The following is a 20,875-nucleotide window of genomic DNA, read 5'->3' as shown; positions in this document are numbered from 1 at the left end:
GGAGGGCTTTGTTTTGTTGTAACCCCCATTGTCTTCTTTTTCCACCGCCTTGGACTTGCCCCAGCAACCCTCGAAGCTCCAAAATTATTTCGTGCCAGGTTCGGATCAAAGAGAACTTGCCCTGGTACTGCCTTTTCTCTCTCCTCGCGATGGACCGGTAACTGTTGTTCGGGTCGCGCGACGGTGCTCAAATTTCTCCCCTATTCTGTTTATTGAGACCTCGCACTTCTCCTGAATGCAATTGCGACTCCCTGGCACAGTCCAGTTCTCTTTTTTTCTTCAACGAGTTGACGAACCTCCTTTTACACCGGAGGATACATGGATTTACGAACAATGCCGGCAAAACCGCAGACCCCGGGGAGGGGTCCAGCGCGGGCAGAGCAGCCAGGTGCATCCTATGCCTCGAGGAATGATGATTCAGGGTCTGGAGGTATGTTATGATGTACCGCGCGGTGCAGTTTGAGGCTGACCATTTTAAACAGCAGAGGCTCCAGCCCGCAGACGCCTGCAAAAGTCGGCCTCGACCAATTTCCCCTCCAATACATCCACCGATTTTGACGCCCAATACTCAAAAGGGGTTGCTGGTCCGCGCGCAGGTGGGATGGGTAGGAGAAGACTTTCAATTCGAGACCAAAAGGTCCCACAAGGCCCGCGACCGCAGGAGGCTTCACGATGGAGGTATGTTTTCTCCACGTTCTGTCCTCATAAATAGGGTGTCCGTCTGTGGTGATCTTCTGGCTAACGACCAACATCAAACAGCAAACCGACCGGTTCATACGCTCATTCTGGAACATCATCAATTGACTCTACGAACGACTCGACTAAAGGCTTGAACCTTCGATCTACCAGTGTGGGAAACCTCGCGAAGTTGGATGCCAACCAAACGCCCCCGGACAATTTGGATTTCCTAGCGCCTATTAACTTTGACGACTTTCACAACAGCATCATGGCCGAACCCAGCTTGAACCACTTTCCTATGCCGGGGCACGGGGGTGCAGAGAATCACGCAACTGGTCTTGGGGTAAATCCTTGGGCAAACCACACCTACAGCAACGTATCGGATCGCACACGAAATGCTTCTGCTCGCCGGAAGAGTGAAGTACAGCGTCCGAATGGCCAGGTCCCCACCAACACAGGATTGTCAGCATCTACTGCCAACACTCGCGCCCGCCGTCAGAGTTTAGCCCAACCGGCTGGTGGCACCAACACTGCTTCGCGGGGCTCCCGCAAGTCGATCAGCTCGGGCGCATTTGCTCCTACAAATGCATCCGCAAGACGCGCCAGTCTGAGTGCCCGCAAGATCAGCACCGACACCACACGGACGGAGTCGAGCAATTTCCTGCGTCCTCGGCTTCCAGAAGCTAATCGCGATGAAAGCAAGGTCCCGTCGTCCGTTCGAAACCTAAAGGCGAAGTCATTCCAGCCCAGTCCGCGAGACCCTCCTGGTCCATTTTTGACTGCGTCCGGAGCCGTTGACCACACCCGATCATCCTCCACCAATGCCGTGAGAACCCCGATCAAGAACCCTGCTGGTGCCGCGGCTACGACACCTTCTTCGGCCTCCAAGCGTGCTTCTGTTATGCCGCCCCATGCCACGGGGCTCGGTGCTCGTACCATTAGCCCTACTGATGCACGGCGGATGAAGCGAATGTCAATGGCACCCCCTGCCCCTCCTATGCCACATACACCACCTACCCAGACAGAACCACTTCCCATCCGTCCTGTATCGTCAACCCAATCTCCCTCTCAAATTCCGAGAAAAAGCGTCACACCTTCTTCAAACCGGACTACGCCCGACCCAAATCGCAAGTCGTACAGCTCAGGATTATCTGTCTCCTCGAGCACCAGTTATAACTCGGCACGGAACTCTGGAAGCTCTCTTCAGAATCGTCTCTCACAGAACTTTTCCTCGTCGCGACTTCCTACACCGAAACCGCGTACAGAGCAATCAAACTCAAATGGAGAAGAAGTTCCACCTGTGCCAGCCATTCCTAAAGCCTACGAATCACCAAAGGGCGAATTGGACGCGCCTGTTTCCCCGGCCCCGAGAAAATCAAGTATTACAACGGATATCGGCCAGTTGAGTATTTCACGAGATTCAGACTCTGACGCGCAGCCTGCAACCAAGACTGTCGAAGTTGAACCACCTGATAATTTGACTGAAAATTCGACAAAGGCACCCGAGTCACGATCACGGACTTCTACTGTGCTGGGTGGAAGAAAGGGTCTGCAGCCTTTGAAACTCCCTCCTTTGAATTTGTTGCCCTTGGGCACGCCTATGGCGGCCAAGATCGAGGCACTGAAGGATAGGGACTATGACGACCGAAAAGCCCACACCCCGTCCAACCAGGTTATGTCGAAGACGCCTAGTACTCCGATGACAGCATCCAAAGCAAACTTCTGGAGTTATCGCGACGAAGATGAGCACGTGCCTCTCACTCAAGCTCGAAGCAGCACCTCTCACTTTGCTGTCAGCTCATCAACAGCCGCGTTGCGGGCGTCTAGTAGTTCCAGCGCGTTTGAATCTTTCGAAACGCCAAGTTCGACGCGTAATATCTCTCCTTATGCCTCGTACACGTTGCCCAAGAGTGGTGCCGACCTCAATCATCTCCGCCACCAGGCTAGTGGTGATTACTCGAGTCGGGTGCAAACACACAAGTTGAACGGACCCCGGCCTCAAACCCAAAGTGCCATGTTCACCCCCGCACCAGAACGACTCAGTCAGATATCAACACCTTCTGAGCCCGAAAGTGTCACTGCGTCGAGCTCCTCGCTGCGAGACCGCCTCAAGGTAGCCCGTATTCGCAGCAACTCGAGGACACAGAAAACATCCGAAACCGAAACAGACCCAGCCAAGTTCAACCACATGCCGCCACCTAAACTCCCGGCTTCTGCGACGTGGAACAATCTGTCTTCGGTCAGCTCGACAAGCCCCAGTCTCAAGCCGTCCTATCTCAATCCTCGGCGACAGTCGTCGGTTTCAAGTGCAACAAACCCAGCTGCCCGGAAACCCAGTGTCAGCAGTGAGAAGAGTCTTAACCTGGAGCCGAGTCCTTCGAATGAGTCTGGCGATAGTGATCGACCTCAAAAGCGTGTGACGAGCACTTACATCTCTCCGGTACATAAGATGATCAACAACGCCCGATCCAGTGCTGCAGCTGCTCCTCGGTCCGCCGACACCAGTGTCGATGCCGATGTGGTGATTGCTGATGAGGAGATGAAGCGACTTGGCTCTAAACGCAAAGACTTCGAAAAGGCAGCAAGAGTGTTAGATGATTTACGCCGCAAAGCTGGACCAAAGGACCGTGTTAGTCCGGCCCAGGCTCTGAAGATGGCAAATCTCAACATCTTTGAGCGAGGCGAGATTATTGATTATCGTGATATCTTCTTTTGTGGTACTCAAACTGCCAAGAAGCATGTTGGTGACCTCCACTCTGGTGCAGCGAACTTTGGATATGACGATGATCGTGGTGACTACAACATTGTAATGGGTGACCATTTGGCCTACCGGTACGAGGTTGTGGATGTTTTGGGAAAGGGCAGTTTTGGACAAGTCGTGCGATGCGTCGATCACAAGACCGGCGCCCTTGTTGCGATCAAGATTATTCGCAACAAGAAGCGGTTCCACCAACAAGCTCTCATTGAGGTCAACCTCCTTCAAAAATTGAAAGAGTGGGATCCCAATGGGAAGCACAGTGTGGTCAACTTCACTCAAAGCTTCTACTTCCGTGGTCATCTCTGCATTTCCACAGAACTCCTCGGCATGAACCTCTACGAGTTCATCAAGGCACACGAATTCCGAGGCTTCTCATTGAAGCTGATTCGTGTTTTCACCAAGCAAATGCTGAGCAGTCTTGTTCTATTGCACGCGAAAAAGGTGATCCATTGTGATTTGAAGCCCGAGAACGTCCTTCTCGTTCACCCAATGAACTCGGAGATCCGTGTCATCGACTTTGGTTCAAGTTGCTTCGAGAATGAAAAGGTCTATACCTACATTCAAAGTCGTTTCTACCGTTCCCCAGAGGTTATTCTTGGAATGTCCTACGGTATGCCTATTGATATGTGGAGTTTGGGTTGTATCTTGGCTGAGCTGTTCACGGGCTATCCCATCTTCCCTGGAGAGAATGAGCAGGAGCAGCTTGCCTGTATCATGGAAGTCTTTGGTCCTCCCGAGAAGCACTTGATCGAGAAGAGCTCCCGCAAGAAGCTATTTTTTGATTCTCTTGGCAAACCACGTTTGACTGTGTCCTCCAAGGGGCGTCGGCGTCGTCCAAGCTCCAAGGAACTTCGGCAGGCTCTTAAGTGTGACGATGAGGCCTTCCTTGATTTCATCACTCGCTGTCTCCGCTGGGACCCAGCTCGTCGACTTTCGCCCCACGATGCACTGAAGCACGAGTTCATCACTGGAGTCAAAGCTCCCGCTCGGCCTCGGATTTATGCATCGAACTCGCCCTCCAAGCGAGGACCCACGTCCTCAAGTCGCCCGCTCCCTGAGCCCCCGGGCACAACACTAAAAACCGGGACCTACGCGCGCTCTCGCGATGTCTCAGGCACTTCCCCTGTCAAGAGCACCAGCGGAAAACGCCACTCGACCATTAACGGTCCACCGTCCAGCCCCGCCAAGCGAGCGTCCAACAATACCACTACCTCGGGATCTGCACTTCCTCGTGTCTCTACACGAAGTATCAGTGGGAAACCCGACCTCGCTACTGCGGCGGCCGCGACAAGCCTAGTGAGTTAGGCCAGGCAAATAAAGTGTCGAAGAATGGGATACTGACCAGCTGACAGAGGAAATGATTTCTTTGCATGTCTTTTATGAATGCTCTGTAATAATAACTTTGTTTTTACACTTTTCCCCTTCTATTAAACTTGCATCGGGTGGTTTGTGTCAGCATTTGTCTATCTGGTTCGGTGGAACCCTTGATATGCATGATTCATGTTAATACCCCCTTTTTGTGATTGCATTTGCATTGCGCCTGTGATGAACTTGTGGAAGTCGATTGCTTATACCTTATCTTTTGCTTATGCATTTCCTTTCGTTCCGTTTATACTTGATGACCCCATTCAGGCTGACGCCTGTGTACATTGTTATCTCTTTGCATCCCTTCAAGAGCCCATGAAGTATGCTCCAGTAGAGCAAATTTACCGTTATGTCTTAGCTTGTATAGTCGAATTAATGACTGTCCGATTTTACATGGAAGAACTAGATTTAAAACTACATCTTAATGTCTAATAAATGTAGAAAAACAACTTATACTCGAGAACATAGATAATGCCAAGCATGCAGGTACATCTCGGACGCGCAATCGGGCTACTTGGCCTCATCGTTATCTTATTTACTCCACTTCTCCAACTCTTCCTCTTCATGGGCAATTGATTTCACAATGAATGGCTTCGACTCAAAGGGCCTCGACGAGGATGCCTTCGGCGAGAAGTCCAATCTAGCAGGTCTAAAGACCTTTGATGCTTTCCGTGAGTAGCTACACTCCATACAATGCCACCTCATCACCAACCTCACAATACAACAAAACACAAGCTAACAACACCAAGCCAAAACCAAATCATCCTACACAACCCCAACCCGCAGCGGCGGCGTATGGACCGTCCTAATCCTAATAATCTGCACGATTTTCAGCATCTCAGAACTAAAAACATGGTGGCGCGGCACAGAACACTACCAATTCAGCGTTGAAAAAGGCGTCTCGCACGAACTCCAACTAAACCTCGACATTGTGGTCTACATGCCCTGCGACGAACTCCGCGTGAACATCCAAGACGCAGCAGGCGACCGCATCCTAGCAGGCGAGCTCCTCAAACGCGACAACACAAACTGGGACCTATGGATGGCAAAGCGCAACTACGAAACCTACGCCGGCGCCCACGAATACCAGACCCTCTCCCATGAGGAAAATGACCGGCTCGAGGAACAGGAGGCCGACTCCCATGTCCGCCATGTCCTCGGTGAAGTGCGCCATAATCCCTGGCGGAAGTTCCCTAAGGGTCCGCGGATGCGACGCGGCGATGTGCCGAATGCTTGTCGGATTTATGGGAGTCTTGAGGGAAATAAGGTGCAGGGTGATTTCCATATTACGGCGAGGGGGCATGGATACCGTGAGGTTGGGGCGCATCTTGATCATTCGTGTATGTATACACACCCTCCACCCTCCACTCTTCACCCTCCCACCACCTCCCTCACCTCAAAACACCTCTAGCTAAGACTAACTCCACATCCAGCCTTCAACTTCTCCCACATGATAACTGAACTCTCCTTCGGCCCGCACTACCCAACCCTCCACAACCCTCTCGACAAGACAATCGCCGAAAGCGACTCCCACTACTACAAGTTCCAGTACTTCCTCTCAGTAGTACCGACCCTCTACAGCCGGGGCAAGGGCGCGCTCGACGCATACACTCGGTCCCCAATGTCCGCGGCGGCACGCTCAGGCCGCGACACAGTCTTCACGAACCAGTACGCGGCTACGAGTCAGTCCGGCGCGATTCCCGAGTCGCCGATGGTTGTTCCGGGTATCTTTTTCAAGTATAACATTGAGCCGATTCTGCTGCTGGTTAGTGAGGAGCGCACTGGGTTCCTTGCGCTTCTTATTCGGTTGATTAATACTGTTTCTGGAGTTCTTGTTACTGGTGGGTGGATTTATCAGATCTCGAGTTGGGCTGGGGATGTTTGGGGGCGGAGGAGGGGGAGGTCTATGGACGGTTATTTGACTGGGAAGTCTGCTTCGGATTGAATTGAGTTGGGGTGTGCGTTGAGTGCATTGGAATGGGTGAAGCGTGTTAGATTGATACTTTGGGGTTTTGTTTTTGCTTAAGTTTGAGTTTTTTGCATCTGCTTCTTATACTGGTGTTCATGAGATATCCTACGAAACAATCTATGCATTAGGAGTTCTGTTCAGTTCTGTTCTCTTTGCATAATCATTCAATTGGTAGAGAGGACCAGCTACGGTAACGTCGAGCCCAGCCTCGTGGTATATGTAATAACGGATCGTACATCCCATCCCATCCCGCTCGCCATGTCAAAGTAACTCAAGATGAAACAAGTCAAGTCATGTTCAAACCTCAAAGATCTCACCCATGCCTACGCCAGCGCCCTCGGCGCCAGCGCGACTATCAACAAGATCCAATCTCCAGCCATTCCAGTCGCGCAGCTTGCTCTTGATATCGCGCATCCATTCGACGCGCTTACGAGCCTCCTCTTCAGCCTGTGCTCGGGCAAACGCATCCTCATCGAATTCATCATCCAGGTTTTCTTCGGAGACAAGCTCGAGACTGCCACGTGTTCCGGCGGGATGAGGCGGGTTAGAAGATGAAGCGCGGGCGCGGTTCCCACCCCCTCCTGTGAACGCAGCAAAGCCGCTAGAGAGCACTGTCGAGAAGGAAGAGTGTTGTTGCTGGCCCATGCTACGGCGGCGAGCATGGTCAGGCCGTCCACCAACAAGATCGACGTCGTCGAATGCATTGGCTGCATCGCCGGAGCCAGGGCTAGGCCCGTCCTCCGGGAAGTGCTCGGACAGTTCCTGGCGCTTCTCTTGCCAGACACCACGGCGTAGATCGAAGACCTCGCCTTCCAGCTCGCGGATGCGACGCTCCAGACGCTGGCGTTCCTCATCTTCGAGTTCATCCAGGGCATCGTCGTCGACGCCTCCGCTCGTCTCGCGGGTGCGTACGCGGTCACGCTCTTCGCGGAGTCTGAGGTTCTCGTTCTCGATGCTGGCGAGCTTTTTGCGCATGACGGCGATTTCTTTGTCGGTCTTCTCGCTCTCGCGTTGACGGGTTTGGTGCCGGGCCTCGGCTTCTTTGTGGAGGTTGCCCATTGCCTGGAGTTTCTTATCCAGCGTTTCGATCTTCTTTTCTGATTCCGCCTTTGCAGCCTTGTGCTCTTCGATCTCACGTTGGAGGTCCTTGATCAGTGTTTCGGTGGAGGTCTTGTCGACGCCTTCCTTGACTGCTTTCTCGGAAGCTCGCGTTAACGCCTGCTTCGTGTCTGCCAATTCGCGCTGAGACTTCTCGAGCTCTGTCTGGGCTTTCGAAACCTTCTCCTCTAACGCAGCAACCTGGGACTCATGTTCGTGGTTGGAAGACGTCTGGGAAGTGACCTGGGCACGCAGATTGGAGATCTCCAGCTCCATAGCTTCGATCGTAGCCGACTTAGACTCAAGTTGGCGAACAAGATCAGTCGGCGGCGACTCTGAAGTGGCACTTGCATTGCGATGTTGCCGCGTCTGGAGTTGTGAGTTTTGCCGCTGAAGAGACGCAATCTCCTCTTTCTATTCAAGCAAGTCAACACTGATCTCAGACGTAGATCATCAAAGAGCATACCAATGCATCAATACTAGCGACCTGTTCCTCGGCCTTCTTCAGCTGCTCCCTCAACTCCGCACCATCAACACTAGCCTCCCGTAGATCCTCCACCTGTTCCTCAGTCTTGCGCCAGCGCGAAGTCGCATCCGATAGATCCTTCTCCAACCGCTTATTTTCCTTCTCGAGCTCTTCAATCTTCGTAGACTGTTTGCGGAACACTTCGTGGACTGACTCCCCATCTCCGGTCAGGGGCGGTAATGAAGCTGCGGGGGACTTGAGTGTTGCAGACGGGGAGGGAGACACGCTGCCTTGAGAAACAGATGTCTTGCGGAATGACGAAGATCGCATCTTAGACTGGATCGACAAGGATGGTTGTCGGCTATGGTTGGCGCGCGGTGTATCGAGTCGGGTGGGTAGTGGCTCAGCATCTGAGCCAGGAGATGTGGGCGCTGGAGGCATTGGTTCAACAGGGGATTCGACAGGCGCATCGACCCCCTGCTGTTCTTGTGGCTGTTGTGATTCCTCTGCTTGTTCGCGGGCTGCTTCCGTGACCGGTTCATCCTGCGTCTCTGGCTTCTCCTCCGCGGGGGTGTCGGCGTGGGATGGTGTTTCTGTAGCGGCGGGGACGTCTTCTGTAGGTTCGGCTTCGGCGGAGGCCTCTGCTTCTTTGGATGTCTCTGTTCCGGCAGTGGATGTCTTATTGGCCTTCTTCTTTTTCTTCTGCATCTGGGCCACCTACAAACAACGGGATTGTTTAGACGCCGAAATAACAGTCTCTCATGCGGGGAAGTTACCTTTTTCTTGGCTGCAGCCAGCTTCTCTGCCTTAATGCGCTCCTCCTCGTCGGCCATGATGAAATGCTTAGTCGTAATGAAATCAATCGGGGAGTGTGGATGGAGCGGAAGGGAGAGAATGGACAGCTTTCCCCAATCGGCGCACGGACCAGGTGTCTGATCTACGTCAGGCATGGAAGTATAGAAGAGACTTGACATTGAATGAACATGTAGGTGGTCGGCTCATCCCTCTTAATGCAGTATAGTCACGGACTTTATATAGCCATGTTATATACAAGAGATCCTTATAAGTGATAAACAAACACTGGGAATATCGGATCGGTATACGCGACGGGACCTACTGTAACGCGCTGCTCGAGTAAAGTGGTCTGGTCATGTGCTGCTTCTGCTACTTGATTGGGTATAAGTCTGTAGAGTCGGAGCTGCTGCTGAGCAGGGAAGTTCCTATTTTGGTATCTTCGGTTTCACCATGATGGGCTATATGCATCAGTCAAGTGGGTGATACTTCTAGCCTATAGTCAGTAATCGACATGAAGCTCAGTAATCGAGATGAAGCATTGAGATGTACAGAATTGTTTCAGTATTGTGGATATCAAAAAGGAGTAAACATTCATCCCAATAAAAATTAAACGTGGATGATATTAGGTAGTATGGACACAATCCAAGTAAAGCGTCAAGGGGCCATCATGTCAATCTTGTTCATATCAACACCCCCCATAAGGAAAACCATGCAAGTTGATTGCGCCGAAAACCCATAAAGAAATATCATCCCAACGCCACTAGCTCAAAATCCAATCCGATCAACGGGATGAAAAGAAGACAGTCAAGAAACGAACACCAACAGCGAAGCGAAACAAAAAAGTGCAAAAACCTTATACCTCCATAGAGTCTGCGATTTCCTCACTCATTGCGCGGACCGTTCCCCGACGGGTAGTTGGCACATGGTCATCGTCATCGCTCAGTACGTAATGTTCATACTCGTCCATGACGGGTCTAGTTGGCTTAGTGCGATCCATCTCATCGTCACTATCACTGGCGATGAGAGTTGATCTTGCACGGTCTCCAAACCAGAATCGGGCGCGCTTGCTTGAACTGAGGTCCGGAGTGAGGTATCCATCGTCGTAGGTCCGCTTCCCGGATGGCGTGGAAACCATCTCCTCGGGCGTATGGCTGAGGATTGGAATCGCGCGTAGGTACATGTAACAGACGCGCTTGCGGAGCGGGTTGAAGAAGAAGTAATGTAGACTCCAGATTGCTCCGTCATCGGCGTCGGACGGATCTTCCTCGGGGGAGTAGGAGTAAATTGAGCATTCCTTAAGAGACATGTGCTCGTCTATCGTCTTCCATACACGGGGGCCCCATGCGGAAGATGAACCTGCAGTGTATGAGCCGGAAAGAGTGGCGGGCGATGAAGGAGATAGATCAATGTTCTCGCGCGGTCGCAGGTTGAGCAGTGTTGAATCGACCGTGTTCATGACGCGCTTTAGATTCCGCTCGCGTCGGAAATCAGTTGGTCTGAGGACATGAGAAAAGTCGTAATCCGGATGGCTTGCGTTCAACGTGGCGATCAAATAGGCAAACGTGCGTCGGCTCGAATGCTCGCTCAGGGGGCCGAACGGACTGGATCGGGATAGATTGAGTGTCTCGGCTGCGTCATGCGCATTCGGGGGTGACAACGAAGCAGAAAACCGCAGCACTGATTCATATTGCGCCTCGAGCGATTGTTCGATGTGGTTGTAGAGTTTCCGATCGGAGCGTGCTGCCTTGGTTGTGTAGATGTCGCATCCACCGACGATGTGGCAGTCCGCGGTATCGAAGTTGAGAGAGCTTGTGACATCCTCAAACTCCGGAAGAGGAAGGAACTGAATCGGAGATACGTTAGCAAAACACCACATGGACTGAGTCGACTGATCATGACACACCTTCATCTTGGACTGGGGTAGTGGAGAAACCGAGATAAGGCGATAAGCCAGAGATGACGTGTCTCGGAGTGAGAGTCAGGAGAGTCGAGAGATTCAAGAGAATCAGAGAATCGAGGCGAGTTCAAGAGATGAAGAAGCGACGAAGTGAGGTGATAACACGATGGCGGTGGGCGCAGGGCGGGTGGAGATGATGTGATGTCGGAGATAACCGCAAACAGGACTGGGGTAAGGGGGGATCTGAACTACACTAAGTAGGCCACCCTCTCTAAGAGCAAATCCAACTGAATGGAAAGGAAGAGGAATGAAAGGAATGAGTATCAACCAAGAGGGGGATTGAGATAGCAACTGGGAAGACTGGGAGGGGGATTCCGAGAGTCACGTGTAGCCTGGCCAGTGAGAGTCCGCACTGACCTCACGGGCAAGTCAACCATGGAAACCAGGCTTCACAGGCTTCTCAGGCTTCAAAGGCCAACTTGTCGTAAGTTGTGAGAGATTTCTTCTGAATCCTGAACAAGTTGTATTGATTAGTATAAAACGCCTATGTACTGAGCAAGAACCTGCTTGGCTCTACATGATCTTGGTAACCACGTCTTCCTCAACCTGGGGAAGTTAGCCCGGCTGAAACACGGCCATGGCTGGGGGAATACTGTAGCACATTGTCTTTAAGTCTCCTTTGAAGACTCAAAGACAAAGTGGTAACAGAATGACCTCGGGTGTGATAGAGAATAGGGCTGGCAAACTCACCTCCATATCTTCCAAACTGTCTTGCTGGCTGATACAGCGAAGAACATTCTTCTTGCTGGTCTCCTGCATTTCCCCCGCTATCAATAACTCATCCAGGATGAAGTATGCCTTTTGGAAGTTGAAGATAATGTCCAGCTCGCAGACATTGCCGTAGTATTTGTCCATCTGCTCCACGTATCGGTGCACCACCTCGAGGGTGATCAGTTCGTTATCGGTCGAGGCACAGCCCGCGATGAAGAATAGAGAGGCATAACGGCGGTAGACGACTTTCGAGTCTAGCATAGCAGTCCTGGTCAGCGGGATAGGGAAAGGGGTTGCGCGTGCGGAGAAAGCTACCTTTGTATTCCAGGAAATTGCACATCCGCGTCCGGCGGGATAGCACGAGTTGAGTCACATCTTTGATGATCTTGGCCTTCTCCTTGGGGGAGAGAGTGGTGAACCACTTTGCGAGGCGCTGGGAGGTTGCGTCAGTTTGGGGCCAGGTGTTAGTTGGGTGGGCGACGAGAACGCACCACTTTGCCCTGTCGGGAAAGCAGAATTAGGTAGCTGGCAGGGGTTAGTCTCTGGGGGGCAATTGCACCGCTGGAGGGATCTCACTGGAGAGGCATGTTGATGGTGATGTGAAAAGAAGGGATGGGGAAAGGTGTCAAGGCGGCTAGAAATTCTTTGGGTGGAGCGGAGGGGAGATTTGCCCCGCTGAGCCCTAGCTCGGGACAATACAGTAGATTCAATAAGTTCAATAGAAGATGAATGAGAGTAGGTATCTATTGTGGTTTCTGAATCTGTGTTCTTTGCGCACGGGGCTCCAATGACTCAACCCCTCGCCTCCATGACGGCACTTACACTACCCAATGGGGTAAGCTGTATCCATGGCTGTAGAACGGGGTTTATGTACTCAATAGAATGAACAAAGCAATCACATCGATTTAGTAACTTTTTATCATACTCATTACTATTCCAGTGTTGCTACGTCAGGCTCTATAATGAAGGCTAAGTACTGCGTAGAGCTCTGCTAACTCACAAGCTACCCTGTCCGGTGTGATAATGATCTTTCGAGATTTTAGGTATTTTAGGGACCATTCATTCCACAGATAACGAACCTATACCCGATTTAGGAGTGTAGAAACATATTTATCGCGCAAAGTAGCACCCAACGTGATAGGATTCATCAGAGCATCGCATTAGACCAAAACTTCAACTAAATATGTAACAGGACGAAATCATAAGATAAATAGATTAGTACAACATTTTGAAATATCTCAAATGATCAAATTTTCAGTCAACGCTAGCGCGAACGCACAAGGCGACTAACCAACCACAAATATTATTAATGAAATAAGTAATAGCATATTAATTATCAGATTCTCCCAAGAAGGAGAACAAATGAAGGTACATTTCATGTTTCGAATCATCCCAGACATGTAACGCAAAGGACTTTGATGCTCGAACTCGCAGATCGTACAACCACCTTCACCCAAAATCCGACACCACCTTCTCAACGCCATTTACCATAACCATAACCATACCCGTTACCGTGACCGTGACCGTGACCATAACCCGAATGTCCCATATTACCAGGTAGTACATAACAGTCAAGACAGAGCGCAAACTGCTCATAGCTCAACATATACCACCTACCTTGCGACGGCAACCAACTTAAACCTGAGCCATGCTAGGTCCACCGCGACGGCTACCAGTACGGCCGCGCAGGTTGACAGTGGAAGCACGGGACATGAAGATCGAGACAATAACAGAGGCCATATAACCAGCCCAGCCGAACCAGAGGAAGGCAACAGAGGCCTGGGCCTCACGGCAGCGCTTGGTCATATTAGTAGCGCCGTTGGTGATCTCGTTGTTTATGAGGTACTCCTGGGAACGGGGTTAGCAAATAGATCTTCCTTCTCTCGATTCATCCACTTACGGTGTTCTTGCAAGAGTGGCAATGAAGCCTGGCAGCCAAAGCAATAGCAGCACAGAAGAAGAAGACGCAGTTCAGTGCGTCAAGGACGATCATGATGATCGGGTGACCGGCCCAGTCGATGTTGAACGAGGCCGGGACCAGGTAGAACAGTGAGACCATTGAGAACACCGATACGAAGATCGAGTAGTTCACCGTCGCGGGGTTGCCTGCGAACGCGTCGGCGATCATGTTGCCGATCAGGGCCATGATGAGGAGAGACCATAGGAACTGCGAGGGGATATTGTTAAAGGGCAACTCCAAAACGCGACTTTCGAGCTGTGAAGCTTACCTCCCAGGCTCGCAGGCCCAACTGCACACCCTTCAGCGCCATAGTGAGATGTCAAGGTGGTGAAGATATCGATGATAAGATACGGAGGTGCGAGGTATGTGAAGCAAAAGCAAGAATGCCAGGGATAGCAAGTTATAAGTCGGAAGCTCCGGAAAACGGTGACGATATGCAAAAAGCAAAAGCTAAAAGCTAAACTCGGCTACGTCATGCATTCGGGATGAAGCGGCTGCTTATTGGAAACTTGGAGGAGGAACGTTGCAGTCTAGTCAATGACAAAATGATTTGAAGACTCTGCGCTGGTATTTGCTGGAAAGTGCCTTGACCTTCGCCTACATGCCAAGGACTTTCCAAGGACTGTCAGAAGTAGGCTTTGGATGGCTCTTAACGTAAGTACCCATAGGGCAGCCATAGGGCAGTGTCTACAGTGCAGTTCTCCTCCCACCTCCACCCCACCACCCCATTACGGTTGATCGACGGTTCCACTCATATTTCTATAGGGACCAGGGACAGTGTAGGTTTGTGGCACAATGAGCTCCCAAAAATGTAGTACAACTACTGTAGCACCGACTTGATTTAATAAACAAGAGAATAAAATCTGAGTAGAAGCAAGGAAAACTAGCGGTAATGTTGATTGAACAGGCAATCGGGAACAAAAAAAGATCGTGGTTCCAGAGGGGGTCGAACCCTCGACTTTGGCGTTATTAGCACCACACTCTAACCAACTGAGTTATGGAACCATTTGTTGAAAGATTCCGAAATTTTTGTCATTATATTCCAAAAAGAAATCTTATAATTTCAAAACTCAAACTTAGTGCAGGATCCTCTACTTATACGGCGCCGGGGAACGCCACGTAGAGCTGCTAACTTCTTATAGCCGTCCTAGGCGTCAAGCATAGAGCAGAGCAGCCAGCGGAGCACCTAGAGCACTACATTCGAGCGTTTAATCCACCGAGAGCTATCTACGTTCGAATATATGCTACTACCGTAGGAAGGGGGTCCTGGAGGGCGTGGAGGGCGCGGTAGAGATCGTGGAGGGCGTAGAGGGCACGAAGGGCGTGGTAGCACGGTCGCAGCCACGGTCGGAGATTAGAGGATCCTACGTAGTACTCAGCGTGGTCAGGGGGCTGAGTGATCAGGATTAACGCATCTGATTGGATACTGAATGGAGATGTATGCATGTGGTTTAATTGTAGAAAAAGAGAGCGACTTAATGGACTGAAAAACCAGTAATTTTACTAGGGAAACCAGAATTAGAGGCAGGGTGGCCTTCGGCTGAATAAAATTCCGGAATCTACTGGCAGAAAATGTGGTGGCCGAAAATATCAGGCAGGGGGGGTCGCATTAGTTAGTTATCAACTCCCTATATTTAATAATTTTTATAACTAAATATCGGTTATTTTCGGATAATTTAAAAAGCCTACTAAACTATAAAAGGCTTTTATTATTATAGTATATTCAGTTTCATTCGAGGGTATATTAGATTATCGATTTAGAACTTCCGAAATTCCGAAATATCCTCTATTAAAGTATATAATTTACATTAGCCTATAATTTGACCTTATCAATAAAAAGATAGCTTATTTACCTTTTTAGTATTTAAATTAATAGGCTTTAACGGGGTTCTGAGAACTATAGTTAATAATTAAAAAAGATAGGTTAGTTCGAATATATAACAAAAACACAGGTTTAGGTCCATTCGTACAGAAACTTTTACGGACCGACTGTAAGTGCATTAGCAATAATAATAATTTTGTTTTTGAAAAAAAATAAGAAAAAAGAAAAAAGAAATCGTGGTTCCAGAGGGGGTCGAACCCTCGACTTTGGCGTTATTAGCACCACACTCTAACCAACTGAGTTATGGAACCATTTGTTGTAAGATTCCGACATTTTTGTCATTATATTCCAAAACAAATTCCTATGATTTCAAATCACTCTTCGGTGTTAAGTGCATTGGTAACATTCAAATCTACCGACGGACAGGACCCTGAGCATGTCCGAGAGATACAAAAATAGGCGACATAACCCTAAGATGTTTAAGCGTATCTGGGGGGAGGACCCTATAAAGGTAAAGATCAGGCACGGCCCTAAGATCATCAGGGAGAGATGCCCTGAGACACTAGGTCGGACGCCGGCAAGTACAGAAAGCACTGAACATGCTGAACGTATCGGGCCCTACTCCTTGTACACCTATGAAGGACTTTCGTCTGAAAATTAGGCGTGGACTGGGCGCCGAATATATGTTAACGCAAGGTACAGGATGTGTTAAGTTCACGATATAAGAAGGGCGGTTTGTACTGAGCGTGCCCCCTATAAAAGGCACCCAGGACATTATCGACCCGAAACCACCATGAGGGAGAGTGGCTTGTATGGGTTCAATCCCCTGTCGCAGCGCCGGTTGGGGGCAACGCACCTCTTCCTCGGGGCGGCTTAATGCTTCCTGAATACAAAAACAAATTTTCGCTGTAACATTCAAATCTACAGTTCTACCGTAAAAGTTTTCGTACACCCGGCTCCACATAAAAATAAATTATCAACTATTTTAATTTACTTTTCATATCCTTTATTATCTTTAGTATATTCTATAACTTATTTATATTATAAAGGAGGTCTTTCTCTATTAAAAGCTATCTTTAAAATTAAAATTAAAATATCTTTTTATATGTATTTAAAAAATAGTTATATTTTAAATAAACTAAAGAAAAATTTTAAAACTGTATAATCTTTAAACTACTCTATTACTTTATCCCTTTAATAAATTTAAATAGAACTTATCTTATTTAATAGAATAGCTAATTCTCTTTCTAAATGTTATGAGCCAAATCTTCAAGGAAAAGAGTGCATTTGAACAAAGAAATTAAGCATGAAGAGAAAAGAATCTAACTACACAAACATGGCCATTAATATATGGGCTTTCCCATACAGACTAAGTCCCCATGATCCAGGATCCTGGTCCAGAATGTATGACAGATTCCGAGACGGAAATCATAAGACTTCGGAAGAATGCATGTAGGAAATTGCGGTGAAAGCATTCGAAGGGAATCGATGGGAAAATGCATTTGGCAATGCTTTCCCAAACAGATGCTGATTTCCCGGATCCCTGCTCCATGATTGTGCTCCATATTCTCGATGCCTCAATGCTCCATGTAAATGCTCCCAGGCCTGGCGATCAATGCATGTGACCCAGAGCTTGTGACACTAAATATAATATATAAAAATCAAGTTTTAAAACCTGGCATACAGATATATATGTTTATGCATACCAAAAACATCTTAAGATATTAGGGAAATGTACTAAAAAAGCCTATAAGATTTTTGGTAATACCGGTTTTTCTACCCTTTGTATATATAAATTAATCATCGAAAAGATTTTATCTATTTTATTGAATTTTTAAGTGATCAAAGTTGTTACGTTGATAATTGATTTCTATACGGAGTGGGACGTACGAAAACTTTTGCGGAGTGATGTACCCGTTGACAAGGATATCGACGATCCAGTCCCTCTACTAAAGCTCCTATTCCCAGTGCATCATACAACGTAACAAGCCCCACTATACATAGCTTATATATTCATAACATGAGGAGAAACGTACAAAGTGTAATTAACTGGGGACCACCTAAGTCTGACTGATAAAGCCTCTTCAGGGAATTAAAGCCGTAAAGGATAAGGAGAAGGCTTAGGGAAAAGTTACCAGATGGTGTAGTGACTTCCAAGCCTAGACGAACGCTAACAAGTTGTTGATACTTCAGCGGCCTTCCCAGGTGGCCCGTCCAGCCCCTCCTCTGTTCTACCTCTCATTTCCATGGAATTATCTATCACCATCTCAAATTTGCATCATAATCCTACAAAATCAAACTTGGTGGAGAGCTCGAAAAACTTTAGTGATAAAAAAATTAGCCTTGAAAGAGATCAATCACAAGGGTAAATTTACATACCTTGATGCCTAATGGGAGAATCTGGGCTAAAGGATTTACTCCCATCCAAGAGTGTCCTGATCATCCCGGGTACCAACAGGAAGGGCGGTAGGCTCGACCTCACTCTTCTCCACACCGCGGATCATCGGGCTAGTGCGCTCAAAGTAGGTATACAAAGAGCCCTGGAGAACAGACTCATCAACATCATCCAGATCGAAGAGAGGTCTTTATCTTCTCCACGGACGGCCATAGCGGCTTCCCACTCGGCTCGGAACTCCTTGACCTTCATTTGATAGCCAAGGTCAGCATCGTAGTGCTTGCCCTTGCCCATCCAGCGCTCCCAGATAGAAAGATGCTTGCGGTGGACAGCAGGGCCATGGTACCCATGCTCGCGACCTTGGCGGATATGCAACCAGCGACGCTCTTGTTCGCGTAGATCAAGACCGGTGGTGTCCGGCAGGAAAAGCTTAGTGAGCACACCAGCCAGACCGAACCAAGGGACAATATAGAATTGTTGCTGGGTGGTGGTGTAAGATCCGATAACGGCGATGACTAGAGCACCGAGCTTTCCTGCAGCGGCAGAGAGGCCATGGGCAGTGGCACGGATTGGAGTGGGGAAAACCTCGGCAGCGACGAGGAAGGTGATGCAGTTCGGGCTAAATTGGTTGAAAAAGGAACCGATAAAGTATATCGCTTGGAACGAATGGATATGGGCAGATGACTCGTACTTTAAAAGAAAGGCGGGGATCATGAAGAGAATGAAACTTATTTTAAAGCTAATAATCTACATCCATTTTCGGCCGTAGAGCTTATCATCAACGAACTATGAAGCGCAGTAATAACCAGCCAGAGAAGCGGTAATACTCATCAAGTTCTAAAGCCAGTTGGTTATAAGAGATGTAGAGTAAAGACTGATGACTACGATAAACTTGCTCTGAAAGAGCTTGTTTCAGTAGAAGACGTTATTAGTAAGCCAATAACCGGCTGTGGCAACTAGACGAGAGGTGAAATACTTAAAGATCAACTTTAATAACTGAGTATCGTACCCGGTGATAGATACCTTTTGCTTCTGGGCATCAAGCTGCTTACTAGCAGCCGTGGCCTTAACGTGGTACGCATGGTAGTAGACAAGCCAGAGGGTTCCGATAGCTGGAATGAAAAAGGAGACACGGTAGGTCCAGTTCGTGGTGGTGGTAGATATATGAGGAGTGGTCAAGACTGAGCCAGCCTTTCCTGGCGAGGACCTTAATTATATTGGAAAATAACCCATCACTTCATTGTGATGCGAGAGAGTCAGCCTAGGTAGCCTGGGGCTGTAATAGTGAGATCGCCACCCGGAATCAAGCAACTCGAGCAACGCCATGGCCGACTTATAAGAAGAAGCTCGAAAGCATCCCCCCAGGGCGCAACAGCTAACAGGCTGTTGTTCCTTCGGCGCGAAGACTAATACAGGACTAGCAGTAAGTGAAAGTCTGGCGCACCACATGGGCGTCCCTTTTTCTTCCCACGGTGGAGCCCGGTCAGACACGAGCGTGTTGAAATCAGCGACTGGCTTCGAACGCATAATGGAATGTTCCTTCGGCCGATGGAATATGTGCACAGTGCAACATGGGCATTCCAATTGGTCGATTTCTTACTTGCGTCGAGCCTCTGGGAGGGGCGGAAATGCGGCCGAGATCCGAGCACCTTGAGCGCCTGTTAAGATCGGGAGGTTGACCACGCTTTGCTCGTGTCTCACTACCTCTCGCTTGCGCGTGCCCGCGGCTTGCTTCTTCGGGGCCTGTATATCATTATCACGTGGGTGCTATCTTGTGCAGTTCAAACAGGGCATTTTTCATCGTTGTGGACTCAATTTCCACTGTTCGCTCGAAATTACCGGGTTGACATTCAATTTTTCCCTTGAATCAGTGATATATGCCTCGCGGCTTCTAAGGAAGCCTAAGTAAGCATCCCAGCTGACCTTGAGATCGGTAAAAGTATTATTCAGAATCTGTTGATGGATACTATGATTGGTTGGGCAGAGCGATGTTCGAAGAGCTACAAACCACAGCTTTCGACATAGTTTTACTTGCCCGGATTTCTTGATTTGAAATGAATATGTTGTACCATCAAGCCTACATTCCCTTGGCTTGAACCAAATGGTCCCTCACACTGGTGACTTAAGGTGGTGGAGGTGAGTAGGGTGAGAACGAGACAAGCAAGTTTGCCTAGGTGGGATCCCGGGATACTGAGCACTATCGAGCATCATATAAAGATTGGCATGTATTTCCTATCCGGTCATCAATCACTACTTAAAGTCGCGAGAGGACCTTTGCTTCAAAGGCAGGATACTGCGTCGCTTGGGCCCCTTTATATTGTTACACTTGCTTCCAATTTTTGGTCAATTTAATTGGAAAAAGCGGCCCAAAGCGATTCTGCCAAGTTTCCAGCTGCATCTTTTGCACCTGAATGGGAAGCTCCACCTGACTGGTAAGCACCAGGCGGTGTTTCCAACTAAACAAAGCATGGAGAATTGTATGTTTTATGTGTTTTTTAGCTATGGAAACCATGTGACTAGATTATAACAATAATTGCCCGTAGATCCATTGAGCAATACATTTGGCCGTCACCCACAACAAGGTTCCATAACTCAGTTGGTTAGAGTGTGGTGCTAATAACGCCAAAGTCGAGGGTTCGACCCCCTCTGGAACCACGATTTCTTTTTTATTTTTATTTTTTATTTTTATTTTTATTTTTTTCAAAAAAAAAAAAGGTAAATATTACTAATGCACTTACGTTGTGGATCAGATTTTTCGAAATCAAGGAATTCATTTTGGAATATAATGACAAAAATCTCGAAACCTTAAAACAAATGGTTCCATAACTCAGTTGGTTAGAGTGTGGTGCTAATAACGCCAAAGTCGAGGGTTCGACCCCCTCTGGAACCACGATTTCTTTT

General features: G+C 48.8%; 7 protein-coding genes across 7 annotated transcripts; 2 read left to right on the top strand and 5 right to left on the bottom strand.

Moving 5' to 3' along the window:
- Positions 1–333: 333 nt before the first annotated feature.
- Positions 334–4,797, top strand: PENARI_c020G08568 (putative protein kinase; the record flags this gene model as incomplete). Its single annotated transcript, XM_022635062.1, has 4 exons — positions 334–430; positions 483–678; positions 760–4,732; positions 4,789–4,797. 4 exons carry the CDS (start codon positions 334–336, stop codon positions 4,795–4,797), a joined length of 4,275 nt encoding a protein of 1,424 aa, XP_022485230.1.
- A 587-nt stretch (positions 4,798–5,384) lies between these two features.
- Positions 5,385–6,796, top strand: PENARI_c020G07562 (endoplasmic reticulum-Golgi intermediate compartment family protein; the record flags this gene model as incomplete). The annotated part of the gene is made up of 4 exons (XM_022635045.1): positions 5,385–5,472; positions 5,551–6,141; positions 6,235–6,642; positions 6,789–6,796. The coding sequence occupies 4 exons, from the start codon at positions 5,385–5,387 to the stop codon at positions 6,794–6,796; spliced, it is 1,095 nt and encodes a 364-aa protein (XP_022485131.1).
- Positions 6,797–7,067: 271 nt separating this feature from the next.
- PENARI_c020G00307 (uncharacterized protein) lies at positions 7,068–9,167 on the bottom strand (the record flags this gene model as incomplete). Its single annotated transcript, XM_022634922.1, has 3 exons — positions 7,068–8,282; positions 8,335–9,051; positions 9,111–9,167. The coding sequence occupies 3 exons, from the start codon at positions 9,165–9,167 to the stop codon at positions 7,068–7,070; spliced, it is 1,989 nt and encodes a 662-aa protein (XP_022485171.1).
- An 815-nt stretch (positions 9,168–9,982) lies between these two features.
- Positions 9,983–11,038, bottom strand: PENARI_c020G05479 (RNA polymerase III-inhibiting protein MAF1; the record flags this gene model as incomplete). The annotated part of the gene is made up of 2 exons (XM_022635006.1): positions 9,983–10,972; positions 11,033–11,038. The coding sequence occupies 2 exons, from the start codon at positions 11,036–11,038 to the stop codon at positions 9,983–9,985; spliced, it is 996 nt and encodes a 331-aa protein (XP_022485225.1).
- Positions 11,039–11,486: 448 nt separating this feature from the next.
- PENARI_c020G10728 (AP-1 complex subunit sigma) lies at positions 11,487–12,384 on the bottom strand (the record flags this gene model as incomplete). The annotated part of the gene is made up of 6 exons (XM_022635100.1): positions 11,487–11,538; positions 11,604–11,632; positions 11,777–12,051; positions 12,113–12,230; positions 12,289–12,322; positions 12,374–12,384. The coding sequence occupies 6 exons, from the start codon at positions 12,382–12,384 to the stop codon at positions 11,487–11,489; spliced, it is 519 nt and encodes a 172-aa protein (XP_022485160.1).
- Positions 12,385–13,432: 1,048 nt separating this feature from the next.
- On the bottom strand, positions 13,433–14,067 carry PENARI_c020G02171 (MARVEL domain-containing protein; the record flags this gene model as incomplete). The annotated part of the gene is made up of 3 exons (XM_022634957.1): positions 13,433–13,645; positions 13,698–13,964; positions 14,026–14,067. The coding sequence occupies 3 exons, from the start codon at positions 14,065–14,067 to the stop codon at positions 13,433–13,435; spliced, it is 522 nt and encodes a 173-aa protein (XP_022485100.1).
- Positions 14,068–17,993: 3,926 nt separating this feature from the next.
- On the bottom strand, positions 17,994–19,717 carry PENARI_c020G01487 (uncharacterized protein; the record flags this gene model as incomplete). Its single annotated transcript, XM_022634942.1, has 4 exons — positions 17,994–18,119; positions 18,182–18,593; positions 18,984–19,181; positions 19,575–19,717. Coding segments are annotated over 4 exons (879 nt in total), but the record flags the coding sequence as incomplete, so codon positions are not given.
- Positions 19,718–20,875: the final 1,158 nt, after the last annotated feature.

Source organism: Penicillium arizonense (genome assembly GCF_001773325.1).
Source record: "Penicillium arizonense strain CBS 141311 chromosome Unknown PENARI_contig020, whole genome shotgun sequence".
NCBI lineage: Eukaryota > Fungi > Ascomycota > Eurotiomycetes > Eurotiales > Aspergillaceae > Penicillium > Penicillium arizonense.
Note: the sequence above shows the minus strand (reverse complement) of the source record. Positions and strands in the feature narration are given on the sequence as shown.